Genomic DNA, 13863 nt, shown 5'->3' on the forward strand with positions numbered 1-13863 from the left:
TTGTGCCTACAAAACCAATTGCCACAGTCCTAGTGTGGACTGAGTCTCTGGGACTTTGATGGAGTTGTGCTCCTCCATCACAGAAGGAAATCTCAAGGCCAGACACTTCAGACTGGTCTTTGATCGGCCCCAGTACATGTAACCAAAAAGATGAGCTGGCAGCATCAATCCCTAATTCACCGGGATGATGTTTCACGTTACATCCTCATTGGTGCCCAGAACAATGCAGGTTATGGCATGTGCTAAGGGCTGGAGAGGAGCAAAATAGAGACAAGGACTGAGCCACTGCATGAAACACCTATCAAAGTCCCAAGCACTTCTCTGAATTATTTAGGTACTTGCCAAAAATACCAGTGTTCTGCTTTCAAAAGAAAGATGTCATGATTTTTTTACACTCCCGAGTCTCTTAATTTTTTTTGAGTGCAGGGATGCAAAAGGGGGAATAAAGACCAACTTACCCAGCATCTTGCATCTCCCACATCACCCATCTGCCCCAGCACCAGCAAGCTCTGGGGTAAAACTTCAAACCCCAACTTTCTTCCAAATTCAGCCTCCTATAATCTTCTCTTTCTGGTTCAGCATCATAGTGACCCAAGATACCATTTTTCACTCTTGTGTTTTTCATGTACCACTGCTGCATGTCAATAAACACATCTCCTGGGTGCTTCTCCTGGACACTGCCTTCAAATAGAGGCTTCCAATTGACGTTAGCAGGAATTAGAACCAGCTGGAAATGACTTTTCAAAAGTCAAGCATCTCATTTAAAACAAAAGAAAACAAAACAAAGCAAACATCCCCTGAAAAAAGAAATCCCAAAGCTAAGGAGGCTTGCATTTTGTTTTGCTTTCAGCACAAAGCATTTGCCCTGCATGAGATTTTTCACGGGCTTCTCCCTTCAGATGATCCCATTGAAGAGGCATCTGATGAAGGTGACCCTGTTCTTCCAAAGGACGGATGCAACAGAGCATGGATCTGATAGACCTCAATATAGATGGCTTAATTAACACCAGATGTCCCTTTTATGGGAGGAATAGTTGCTATGAAAAAAATCTCTGATGAGATGCTGGTGGTATTTCCTAGCAGCCAACACTTACCTCCGTGCTGTGTGTGTATCTCCAGCAGGCAGCTGGGATCAATCCACAAAAGGCCAGAGCAAAACAGAAAAATCCCTGAGGATAAAGAGGAAAAATACCAACATTCAGCCTGGGGAGAAAAATACCCATTTGCAAACACAATCAGGACATATTTAATATGCTTGTTTGAGCAAGTTTCATTAAAGTTTAAACATCACCTTCTTTTAATATCCCTCATAACATCAGTTACTTAAAAGAAATTAGATGGACAATAATGTGGTTCTCCATCAGGAGCCCTCTAATTACACTGTGGCCAATTGAAGAGTTTGACCAAAAAACCAGGCAGCTTCCAGCAGAGCAGTTAATCTATTCTGCCCAAATTCCTCTTGGACAAAGAAAAGGACATATAAAACATTATATTTACAGTATGCTTCCCTTCTGCTGCAGGACTGTGCTCCATAATCATGGTATTCAATCCCCTGCATTTAAAACTTGGCTATTGGCTTCAAAGAGGGGAAAACCCACACAAATAGTCCATAAAGAAGGAAATAACTGGGATAGAGATAGAAATCAACCTGCTCTGGAAGAAGAGCTGGACTTATTCTGTGAGCAAGGTGGCAGCTGCATGGCCAAGCTGCTTTCCTTAGATCAGCACCATCCTAGTTAGACAACAGGATGACAGAAATATAACCAAGGCCAGAAACTGACCCTGAAGTGTCTAAACAATAACAGCAACTATGCAGGACATGGCTTGACTTTTGTCTTCTTCCTTAGGCTTGCAGAGCTGGAAGTTACATGCTTTGTGTTTTTATTTGAACAAACCTGGACCAAAAACCCCACGCCGTGATATAAAAAGCACTTGCCTGCTGTGACAGCTGGACCAAATGATCTTGTTCACATTTAAAAGAAAAAAAGGAAGGGAAAAGTGCCTGTAAAGCATTTGAAAGCTAAATGGGCTCATCCAATATGAATCCACAGCTTAGTCTTGGAATGACAAAAGGTGATGAATAAGCATCGGTTGAAAATTATTGCCCTTACAAGTTTTTCCATTAAACTGTGCCTCTTTCAACACAACATTATGTGGGAAACTTACCCAGCTGACTGCATCTTATTTTGATTTCTAATTTTTTTCTATTACTGTTTTCATTGTATGATATAGCTGAAATAACTTGGAAAAGTTTAAATATTTCATGAAATTTTACCAAATTCAAGCTTAAGAGAGGAAGAAGAACATTGTTTCTACAAGTTCTGCTTCACAAAAAAAAATTGCTTAAAAGATATAGTTAGAAAAAAAAAAGCTCCAAACTCATGCATAAGCAGCACGAAAGGAAAATGTGTTACTTCAAATCCTGGAAATGAAAGTGAATGTGCCAGTAAAATCCTTTTGCTGGCTGTTGTCCATCTGCTCTGTTTCTCTGCTCTGCCTGGGGACTTTGCTCTTGGAACAAGACTGCCACTGGTATTCACCACTTTTTTTGGGGCTGCCTTGTTACAGGCTCTGCATCAGACACTGGGGAAAACCCTGATACAGCTCTTACGAAAAATCTTAAATTATGTATGTCCAGTCTCTCCTTTCATTTAGTTTTTGGCAGCTGCCTGGCCATATAGCTGATGAGATCACTCATTGCCTTGCTAGGAGCTAAAATGAGATTACTCGAGATCCTAAAGAAGATGAGAGGAAAAGTCTGATCAAACACTGACATGACAAGGTGGTTACAAGTCATGAAGATGTGGAAGAGCTCGCAGGGCAAGATATCTCAGACCAAATCCCAGCTGGAGTGGGGAGTTCAACCCTGCAGGTATGGCACAAACTGGAGGGAGGAGGTGAGGTTACACAGGCATGTCAGGATGCTCCTCAATAGGATCAGACCCTGCATTTTGCACTGCCTTGAACAACTTCCCCACCAAACAAATGGCATTTTCACCAAAATCAAGTTCAAAGACAATAAAATTTAAAAATAAGAAAATTAGTCAGATGGAAAAACCAGCACTGACAGCAATGTGACCACTGCATATCTGCATATCATTCCATTAAAGTTATAATTCAGGGGACCCACCATGAACGCGGAGAGTGTGAACAACAGAATGCCAGTGACAGCCCAGATTCCTTCCCCTGCGCTCTCCCTTCCTTTTCCACCAGCTCCAGCACTTACAACATCTCTCTGGGGCCAGAACTCCCAGCAGATAAAAATCCTCCTTTTCATTTTCCCTTCCTCAGCTCCACCCCACATCTCAGTTCTTCAGCATCAGCTCTCCCTTTATTTCTGTCTGGTTTCTCTGGGAATACCGGGATGCAGCCCCTTGGGAAGCTCCCCCTCCATCCAGCTGGTGCACAGCAATTACATGGCTCCGAGAACATCTTATAAATGAATTATAGCCTGCTTTTTCCCTTCCCAGCCAAAAGGCTTTTGGAAGAGCAACTTTCTAATTACATTAGAAGACATTTGGAGCAAAAAAGAAAAAGGCAATGTGCAGTTTGCATACAAAATGTGGAAGAGTTGAGGCTGGTTCACCATCTCCCAGATCCTTGGAGGTCCTCAGAGCCAGCCACAGGCTGCTGCCTGCTCCCTTTGCAAGAGACAGCCACATCAGCCCTGTGGAGGGCTGTCACCAGGCAGACATCAATTACTCTTTTATGAATGACCTTGCTTCCATCCTTGCTGCAAGGAACAATTTCTCTTTGACAGACTTGGCAGAATCCACAGGAACAGCACCCTGTCTGTTGGCTGGTGTTTCCTTTAATTCACCTTTCTGACGCTTCCCCTTTGGTAAAGGGGCCTGCTTTGGATGAGGGACGGATCCTTTAGCTCATACTGTGCTCTGCAGCTGTGTTCTGCCAAACTCCTACACTTCCAGGGAAGGAGCAGACCTCTGCCCTGCTCTGCTCTTCTCCAGCTGTTTTTTGGTGCTGCTGTGGTCATTGCAAAGGCCAGCTCCCTGGCAGACTGCAGAGCCCAGGGGCAGGAAAAGCAGGGGCAAATTTCAGATGGCATCCATCAGGTTGTGTCCCTCTCTGCCTTTTAGTTCATCTAAAAGCATGCAATGTTTTTGCCCTTCCACAGAGCAAACACGAGTCAGTGACATCAGTCCAAAAGAGGAATCTGTCCTTGGTACCAGCTCTGCCACTGGCACGCAGACGCCTCACTCAGAAGTGTTGCATCATGAGGGAGAGCACAGGAAGCAGATTAAATTAGAAAGAAGATGCTCAAGTGTGCTGCAGTGATATCAAGGACCCTCTACACACTGGCCTACACCTGGGTATAATAAAACAAACAGCCTGTGCTGTGTGCTGCCCCTACTAGCTCATCAATCTTGATGAAAGCCTGGGTTATATTGGGCATGCACTGAGGCTTTTTCCACTGCATTTTTTGGAACATCTGCTCCATCCTGATCACAAATTTTCTTCTATACTAGTCAGGATTTAGACTGTAATGTTCAGATGTGAGAATTTCAGCTGGCATTTGCTCCCTGTTTTTTTTCTTTTCTTTCCCTTACTCTGTCTGACCAGTAACAACACATGCTGCTTCAAACCTCACTGATACCAGTCTTTCCTTTATGCAAACAGGAAAGCTGCTGTTTTCCTTCCTTTTCCTCCCCTTCAATAGCAACATGGCCTCCAGGGGCTATAAAGCTGCAGGATATTTACATTCAGGATTGACTGCATGATGGTCCATGGATCACCAGAAAGCAGAGTTTGCCTGGGCTGGAGGACAGTGAATAAGTCTGTTGCTATTCTCCCTGTTTAAGAGGAGCTTTATATGTAATATTGCTGGATTTTAGAACATAATTTTTTTATCCTTAAGTTCTCAGTTACTTTCTTGGAACCAGCTTCCTCACAAGCAGCATTGGATGCGCAGTAGCATCTGTCTGCTCTCATGATGCTGCTAATGCAGCTAGAAAACAATCTCCTGAGACCTGTGTGCTTAAACCAGTTTGACCTGTCCTGGTTTCTAACCACTGTGCACCCATAACTGTTATTAGAACAGCACCAGTGAGGCCTCCAAAGAACAGGGCCTCCTCCTCTGTAGGCACACAAACCTCCAGATAGCGAGGCAGCATGACAATATATAATCCAAACAGACAAAAAATAAAAGCTCCAGTCTGGACCCTTGTCAGCTTTTCCCTAGAGTGGCTGGTTTACCAAGTGGCATTGTGGTGGACCAGCCACATTGATGCAGACATCCCTCACGCATGGCTCGGTTTCCTGGACAGCCACAGCTGTCAGGCAAATAGTCTGGTGTCTTCCCTCTTTGATTAAAGAGTGAATTAAATGGTCTTCTAAACAAGACACATTCTATGCAGGGAGGAAAAGTCCTTTAAAATCAATAGCAGGGGAAGATGAAAGATTCTCTCTCTCTTGCAGAAGGAGGAAAAAAGCTCCAAGCAGCAGGGCTGATCGCTCCTGTGAGTTACAGCACAGCAGGGATCAGCAGGGCTGGACAACACATGGACCAGTTTTGGAGCCCCACAGGGCCAAACCCCACTCCTGCCTGTGATTACACCTCACTGCAGCCGTCAGGGCTGTCTCTCCCTGCTCTCGCTTCCCGCTGGCAGATCAAAGATTAAATGTGTGCCTTTGGAGTGGGAACTGGGGGCAAAACAAGCAGAGAGCTGACCCTTGGTGGATGACACGGTTGGGAGGGGAGGGGACAATTTATAATAGGCGAAGTTCTTGCGTCCTTCCTGAGTGATTTAAGACGCCGATGAGCTTCTTGAACAATCTGGAGCCGAGAATACCCTTGCTAGTGGCCAGCTCTTGAGCGCCTTCCAGGGTTCCCGTTTATTCCTTGGGGCCAGGGACGTGCCACCACCCCGCAGGGGTCACGGAGGCTGCTCCGGTTCCGCGGCACCCCCGGCAGCGGGGCGGGCAGCGGGCGGGCAGCGGGAGCGGGCGGGCGGGCAGCGGGCGCGGGCGGGCAGCGGGCGGGCAGCGGGAGCGGGCGGGCAGCGGGAGCGGGCGGGCGGGCAGCGGGAGCGGGCGGGCGGGCGGGCAGCGGGCAGCGGGAGCGGGCGGGCGGGCAGCGGGCGGGCGGCGGGAGCGGGCGGGCAGCGGGCAGCGGGCAGCGGGAGCGGGCGGGCGGGCAGCGGGAGCGGGCGGGCAGCGGGAGCGGGCGGACGGGCAGCGGGCGGGCGGCGGGCAGCGGGAGCGGGCGGGCAGCGGGCAGCGGGAGCGGGCGGGCAGCGGGAGCGGGCGGACGGGCAGCGGGGGCGGGCGGGCAGCGGGCAGCGGGGGCAGGCGGGCAGCGGGAGCGGGCGGACGGGCAGCGGGGGCGGGCGGGCAGCGGGAGCGGCAGCGGGCGGGCAGCGGGAGGCCGGCGGGCCCGCGGCGGAGCGCGGCGCTGGAGCGGCCCCGCGCGGCTGCCGGAGCTCGCTCGCCTCCCGCCCCATGCCCGGCACGGAGCCGGCGGACCCCGAGCTCAAAGACAGCCAGGAGGCATCCCGTTATCCCCGTTGAGAGCAGCGTGGCATGAAGCCTCGCCGCCACAGCTGCGGGGGAGGCACCTCGCACCTTTCCTTGCTCCCCGCAAGGCAGCGACACCGTGACCGCCCTACAAACGTGCCATCAGCAGCCCAAAATGCAGACGGCCACATCCCCCAGAGGACCCGGACTATGGAAGCTAAAGACAAGCTAAGAGAGTGCACTAGGAGCCACAAAAATAAACAGCCAGTTTGAGGGTTCTGCCAACCAGAGGTTGCTTTGGTGGGTGAAGCTTGGCTGTGATACCCCAAACCAGCCCGGCTGTGGGAGATGATGAGTGGCTGAAGGAAAGGATCACCCATGGGTGTGATCCTACTAAAATGAGCTTCCTTCCCTTGGGAAGGGAGAGCAGCACCGTGTGGACCTTGGACAATGCTCTTTGGACAGAGCTCTGGAGTTCGCTCAGTATATGTTGGCCTCTTTTTAACAGCCAGTTCTATGCAGTGGCATGCTTCAAACTACACCAGAGAGTAAGGCAACAAATAAACATTATAGAGAAGTTTGACTATATCTTCAGGCAGCCAAGACATTCTCCACTGATCTGTACATACCCATCTGTTGGTTTAGATGTGGTAATTGCAGGCACACATTGAAGACACTTCAGCGAAACAGAGGGGAGTTACACGTTCTGCTTAATTCATGGGAACTGAGGGCCCTTTGGGCATCTCAGAGAAAGGAAGATGGTATATTGAGAAGGTGAAAACATTAATTTCAGTGGCTGCTTTGCAGTGAATTTTCAGGTGTCAGCTTCTCATTTCTACCATCAGTATCATTTCCCCCAATTACACAGATTAGATAAATCTCTTTAAAGTTAGTGTAAGACAGCAATGCAGTTATTTTATATTGAGCAAGATTTCATGCTCAACAACCTATCTGTTAACTCCTGCCCTTCATATGGGAAAAAACACCTTGAGCAGCACTTTACCACTCATTCCTCCAGCTCCAAGGCTGGAAGCTGCTCTGTGCAGGCTAGGCCCCACATGCAGGCTCTGTTTCGAAATGGAGCTTATCTCACAGCGCAGTTTACTACTGTCAACATGGTCCAGGCCCAAACAGGCTGATGGAGAGGAGAAAGGGGGGGTTTCCACTCTTATGCTGCTTCTCCACCCTCTCCTTGTAGGCTGAAATTCAGGGTCCTACACAAATCCCCTATGCCTGCTGCCATGCAGTGAGGTGGGAGAAAGAGGGGCTAATTTTGCTGTCACAATTTGGGGGAAGCTTGTGAGACTCAAAATCACACTGCTAAGGTTTCCTCACACAAACCATGTGTTGACTTGATGAGAAGAAAAAAAATACCCTGGGTATTATCATCACCCTAGTTGCTTGGCAGATAAACACATTCCCTCTGAAAGTTGCATACACAGGTCCCTGGCAAAAGAAACTAAGCACAGAATGATGCAATTCTCAGCCGTAAGAGCTTTGCAGGGTGATGCTTTTTAAAAAACGTCCCCTAGCAGCGCAAAGTGGAACAACAGGACCTCCTTCCTGGGCATAAGGCAACGCAGGCCCCAGCACTGGAGGCTAAGCGGGCCAGCCCCAGGTGACAGAAAGCCGCTCCCAGCCAGTCCCTGCAGGTATGGATACGCACCATGGCGGTGAGGCACAGCGATTCCCGCACCGTGGCAGCAGAGCTCAGCAGGGCTGCCAGGATCAGGGTCATGCTCAGGCAGATCCCAAAGTAGAAAGCTGGAAGACAGATGTGGGAGTTGTGGTCAGATGCCAGAGGCCTAGTCTGATGCTTCACCCAGAGAGGGACCAAAAAGTGCATTTTGGGGAGCTGGCCCCAAATGACCAGGTTGCAAAAGTGAAATTTTTCTGTAATTTATTCAATACCCCTGTCTGTGTGTGCTTTGCTGTGTATGTCTGGCAAGGCTGTAAGCCTCTGAGGGGTTCTCACAGCTCCAGCAGACTGAAGCAGCCTAAAGTGGTGTTGGTCCACCCAACAGACCAGAAGCTGCCAATTATTTCAGCATTCTGATAAGGATCCCCCCCAAATGGGGGGTGCTGGTGCAGCAGCTGTCCCACAGCCTCTATCAGGACTCCGGGCACTGCTAATCTAGTGCAACACTCATCCTCTGGCTTCCTCCTGGCTCAGGCAGGATCACAGCCAGTACCCTGGAGCGGGGCTCAGGGACCACAGCACTGCAAAGGGCTTTGCTAGCCTAACTACACAGAGGTAGTGCCTGTAAACAAGGCAAGTGGAAGTGTTGCTGGAGATGGGTGACTGGGGTGGGAGAGCCTGCAAGGCTGCAGTCACTGCCAATATATATGTGTAGGAACAGGGAAGGAATATACCTTAGCCTTGGGCTAATACAGTTTTTACACCAGCCTTGTTAAACTGAAATTGAGAACCAAGATCTTGAGAGAATATGAGTGTGTTTAAGACCAGAGTGCAGCTCGGGAGAAGCAGCAGATGCAAGTGCAGCAGTGGTGAACAGGGTGTTTTAGTATCTGGGCTATCTTTGCTCTAGCCTTGTACCTGAGACTCAGTTTATACTTCTCCCTTGTGAAAGCAAAAATACCACATATTTCCTCAGAAAAGCTCAAGGTGCTGCCATGCATTTCTCCTCCCAGCCTCAATTTTCTATGTTCTGCTTCAACTCCTGTAGTTCCTCTCCTCAGTCTCCCAGTGCACTTTTAGTGGCTGAGGAGCTCCTCCTGAGCTCTTACCACAGCACAGGGGTCAGAGAATTGAGGAACAGGTGCAAACACAGAAGCACCTGAGCACCCCATATAGCCACAGCATCCTTTGGTTACTGGCATGCAGGTCTCATATGGGGAAAGAAAGTGCCTGTGGGACTGTGTTAGTCCTAATGCATCCTCCAAAACCCAACTCCTTCCTCCTCTTGAGATAGCCCTGAATTTTCTTCTACAGCTTTAAGGAATTTTGCAGCTCTGGTATCACCAAAGGTCTCACTGGGATGTGACCACAACATACCTGAATGGTGGATGACCTTGTAGGCGTTGCTGTCCAGGGAGACGTTGCTGATGAGGGTGAAACGGTGCCCATAGTGGGCGACTGTGCTCAGCGTGGCGATGGAGAGCCCCAGCAGCTGGAAAAGAAGGGTTTCAGGAAGGGATTTACAAGGCAGCAGCTCTTGCTGGGTGCACACAAAGGTTTGAGGTGTATCTGGATTCTCCTGAGCCCCATGTAAGCGCAGACAGCCTCATCATCCAGAGACCACCACATGTACTGCAAAATGCACAGAAAAGGACAAACCCCAGACACTTAAAAATACTAAAGCTGTTTTTCTCTCTTGTATAATGAGTGCACGTGTCACTGTGCAGCCCACGGTCTCTTGGCCAGTGCCTATGGATTAAATTCCCATCACATGAAGAAAACTGAGAGAATTGATGCTCTTGCAGCACACCTGTGCAGTGCCACCCTACTACTGTGCACGTGTGGCTGTGAGGGCTGCCAGCTTCAATAGGGGTTTTGAGCAAAGGTGAAGTTCTCTGCTCTGCTCTTTGCAATAGTCTCAGTGCCTGCTGTTGGCTCTGTTTCCTATGGCAGAGCACAAAGATCTGAGCCCTGTACTACTCTAAGCTGTCTGTGGTGGTTTCTGTCTCTGCAAGGTGTTGTCTGTTTCTGTCCCACCACTGAGAGCACTGGTATGCCTGAGGCATGGGGTAACTACTTGCATGTCCATACCTCTCCAGGTGATGGAGAGGGAATATTTCTGATAGCACCTGGCTCTAGGACAGGGCTCCTTTCAGCATGACTGGTGGCGGAGCTGGGACAAAGGCACCAGCAGCAAAATGAACTCCAAATCTAGTGCAATGAGCCTGGAAAATACAAAATGTAAGGCTACTCCTACCTCTGAAGATAAGGCTTCATCATTTTGTGCCTTTACAATACAGAAACATGAGGCAGCTATACCTGTGTCAAATGTGACAATGCGATCTCAACATAATCCCCACTGTGTGACATTTTCTAATAGCTTTTGCTGCAGGCTTACAGTCACAGAGACTAAATCCATCCAAAATGTACCATTTTTTCTAGCCTAATTTGTGGCACCTTCTGATCATTCAGACTGTGCATTACTGCATATCTTGACCCACGCCCAGCAAAATATTAAGTGCAACATCACTTAGCTCAGATTTCTGAGAAACACCAGTCTAAAATCCTCCCAACAACGAGAATGTGATTCTAACCATGCACAGCAGCTGTGCCTTAATGTCTCCTCTAAACATGCTTAGTACCAATCCTCCTTTCATTTCTTCCAAGTGGCATATTCTGTTATTTAGAAGAGAGAACCCCCTTACAGTCACTGCAGTCCTGGAATGTTGAAATTTGGAAAAACTACAAACCAAATTTGTGGCCCAAAATAAGGTATTACCTTTTAATAACCCTTAACAAGCCACCAACCCTCTTTGAACTAAATGCAAATTATTGTTATTACTGTTGTTATTATTATTATTATTATTATTATTATTTTTATGCTGGCAAGTTTTGATGAAGTGAAAATTCAAGAAGAACATACGAGTCAAAGCATCCACGAGAAGTGTTCTCCAGTTTCTACCATTTCCCATCAGCTCTAACAGCAGATGTCCAGAAATTCCCCTTGAATTTGCTTCAAGAGCTGGTAAAGAGAGTCCCTGGAATTGCTTTCGCTTTGCAGTGCCAATCCACATGTTTCTCACACACACTTCCACCAAAGCCTTGTGGTTTCACATCCTCACTGATCCCACCTGCAGTCGACCACCCTCCCAGCAGCAAGCGTGACTGCAGCAGGTCCATCCTCTCTCTCTTTTGCTCCAAGGAGCCAACCTCCCACCCATCCTGCCAGCAGTGACCTCTTCTTTCTCCTTGGAGGAAGCTGCTGAGTTGTGAAAGAGCTGCAGTGGTGTGACAGCCTTGAGAAACCAGAAGTCTATCAGAGGAGGGGGGATGCTGGTGGCCGGTGATAACCGCCCATGGTGCAATGATAACTCAGGCAGTTGGCTGTGCTTGCCCTCCACCCGCCACAAACAGAACGTGGGAAAACCATCCCCTCTCGGAGTGGGGATGGGAAAGGCAACAGCTCGCCTCGGTTCTGCAGAGATCCCCCCAAACCTGCCTGCTCACCATGACACAGAGGCTGGTCACCAGCAGCTGGCACTTGGTGGTCCTCATCCTGCACCTCAGTTCCATGGCAGCTTGTCCCCAGAGGGAGCTGGCCGTTGGTCCCTCCAGCTCTTGATAAAGCCTGGGCTTCCACCAAAGGGAGGCATGGCCACAGTGGGGCCTCTCAGGAAGTGGAGTCCCCACCACGTGCTGATGCACCTCCTCCTGCCTGATTATTAAATCCTCTTTAGGGCAGTCACCTTCTGCATAGGCCCTCAGTTAGCTGCTATCAGCTCCCACACAGCCAGCTGGGGAAGAAGGAAAGGCATACAGAGAAATAACTTTTCATGGAGTTTGGAGCAAAGCTCCTTTAAAAAATAATTAAACTGATTATTCAAGAGTCAGTGTCAAAATATTCAAATTCTGACTTTCACTAGGATGCAGTTTTGCTTAATGAATATTGTCCATAACATTTTTTCATAATATATATAAATAATATTTTGTAAAAACATACAGGAAAATACTATTAAAAAAAATAACCTATTGCTTAAAGAAGAGATTAAACCCCCCAAATAGATCTATGTAAGAGTCTTCTCTCCCCATGTAAAAGCACCACATGGCAATAACCTTTGGCGGAGCCTCTATTAGAACTTGCATTTGCAGATAAGGGAAAAAAACACACTTGGTAATATTTTATTCAGGAAAATGGTTATATGGACATATAACCCCCTGCTCAGGAGACCCTCACTGTCTGTGGACATTTTAACTCTTCCTTTCCCCTCTCCTAGCACTGAAGACTCCATGGACCCATGGTTGCAGAAGAATCAGGTGATTTCTTCAAAACCAGCTGTGTCCTGAATGCATATTTCTTAAAAGTAAATCACAAAGAAGTCTCAAGAAGGATCTGGCCAAAGTGAGCCTGAATGACTGACTGCCTTAATTATCCTTCCTTTTGGAACCAGACTGGTGGAGAACAGGTGCATTCCCGACAGGTGGCAAACAAAGGGAGTAAAAAAGTAAAACCATCCCACAACAGTAACTGCAGTAACAGGAAGATGACAAAGAAGGAGGAGGAGAGGAGTGAAAAAAGGAAGGAAGATGCATTTTGTAAAGCAAAGAGAAGAGAAAGCAAGTTGCACAAAGCCATGAGCATGGGGGAAAGCATGTTATGATTTTCTGACTACATCACTAGCTTTCTTGCAAGTTTTCCTGCAGATCGTCTTGGTTGCAGCCTCCCCAGACACCAGTGAGAGCTGCCACAGCCAGTGCCAAAACCAGGTATCCCCATGGCTCATGGGTCCCTGCCCTGCTGCCCAGGAGGAGACACTGAGGTACCCATGCGCAGACAGAGACCTTCCTCCTGTGGCCACCAGCTGGAGACCACCTGAGGAAAACCAATGGATAGACAGCAGGGCAGGAGGGCACTGGGGAGAGGACAACAGGCTGGTGAAGCAGCTGATGCCAAGCCACCCACGTTTAGGAGCTGGACCCCTGGGAACAGACTATGTGGGGAAAATGCCTTATAAGACACTGTCAGCATTAGGATTGCATCAGAATTCAGAACTGTGGACACCCATCGCTTCCTCTGGTACTAGAGGACAGATGGGGGTGTTGTCACCGTCATTTTCAAGGGGAAGGATCCCTGGTACAAAAATAACAGAGCTGGCCGACCGGTGGAGTTTCAGGTTAAATCTGGAAGGGCTGCAAGCAAGTATGAGCACAGCTCTGTGTGTAACACCAAGCCACGTCAGCCCAGCCACGAGCGGCAGTCATCGTGTCACCTGCCCTGAGCACACCCAGCGTCTGCTTCACAGCGGCTGACAGGGGAAAAACCATGGAGCCCGTCTCCGTTTCCCCCTGGATCGCGCTTCCTTCCCCAACCCTAAACAGCTGCCACCGCAGAGACCTGTGCGAAGCCAAGTCTCACACTAGAGGTCCCCACAGGCCAGCAGAACCCTTTCCCGAAGGGCGAGATAATCGACGTGAGCTTTCTGAAGGGAATTTCCCTCCTCAGTTCCATAAAAGTCTCCTCCGTTCCTGCAGAAGCCTCGCATCTCACCTCACGTCCACCTGAGAGGTCCCAAAATCGTCCTCTACGTGCCTTGCAAGGGCTGCTAGTTTTCCCACAAAAGATGTTCTGCCTCCTTTTGTCTCCAGCTATAAAAACGGGTACTTTCACTGACTCACGGAGCTCTGAAAGCAGGTCTGTAACTTCAAACGCCTGTGTTTAAACAGCTCCTTCCTCTGTTTTGGTTGAAAATTAC

At 48.6% G+C, this 13863-nt stretch overlaps 1 protein-coding gene across 1 annotated transcript in view; it reads right to left on the bottom strand.

Annotated features, from left to right (window-relative positions):
- TSPAN32 (tetraspanin 32) overlaps positions 1-11686 on the bottom strand; it is a 29109-nt gene extending 17423 nt beyond the window's left edge. Inside the window, exons 1-4 of the mRNA XM_054276304.1 lie at positions 11621-11686; positions 9491-9605; positions 8141-8238; positions 1095-1169 (exon numbers count right to left, since the gene is read on the bottom strand). Coding sequence (XP_054132279.1) covers positions 1095-1169; positions 8141-8238; positions 9491-9605; positions 11621-11686 — 354 coding nt within the window. The remainder of the gene's footprint in view (positions 1-1094; positions 1170-8140; positions 8239-9490; positions 9606-11620) is intronic.
- Positions 11687-13863: the final 2177 nt, after the last annotated feature.

Source organism: Melozone crissalis, unplaced genomic scaffold, assembly GCF_028551555.1.
Source record: "Melozone crissalis strain CALT ecotype California unplaced genomic scaffold, PUWL_Pcris_2 ptg000018l_1, whole genome shotgun sequence".
Taxonomy (NCBI): Eukaryota; Metazoa; Chordata; class Aves; order Passeriformes; family Passerellidae; genus Melozone; species Melozone crissalis.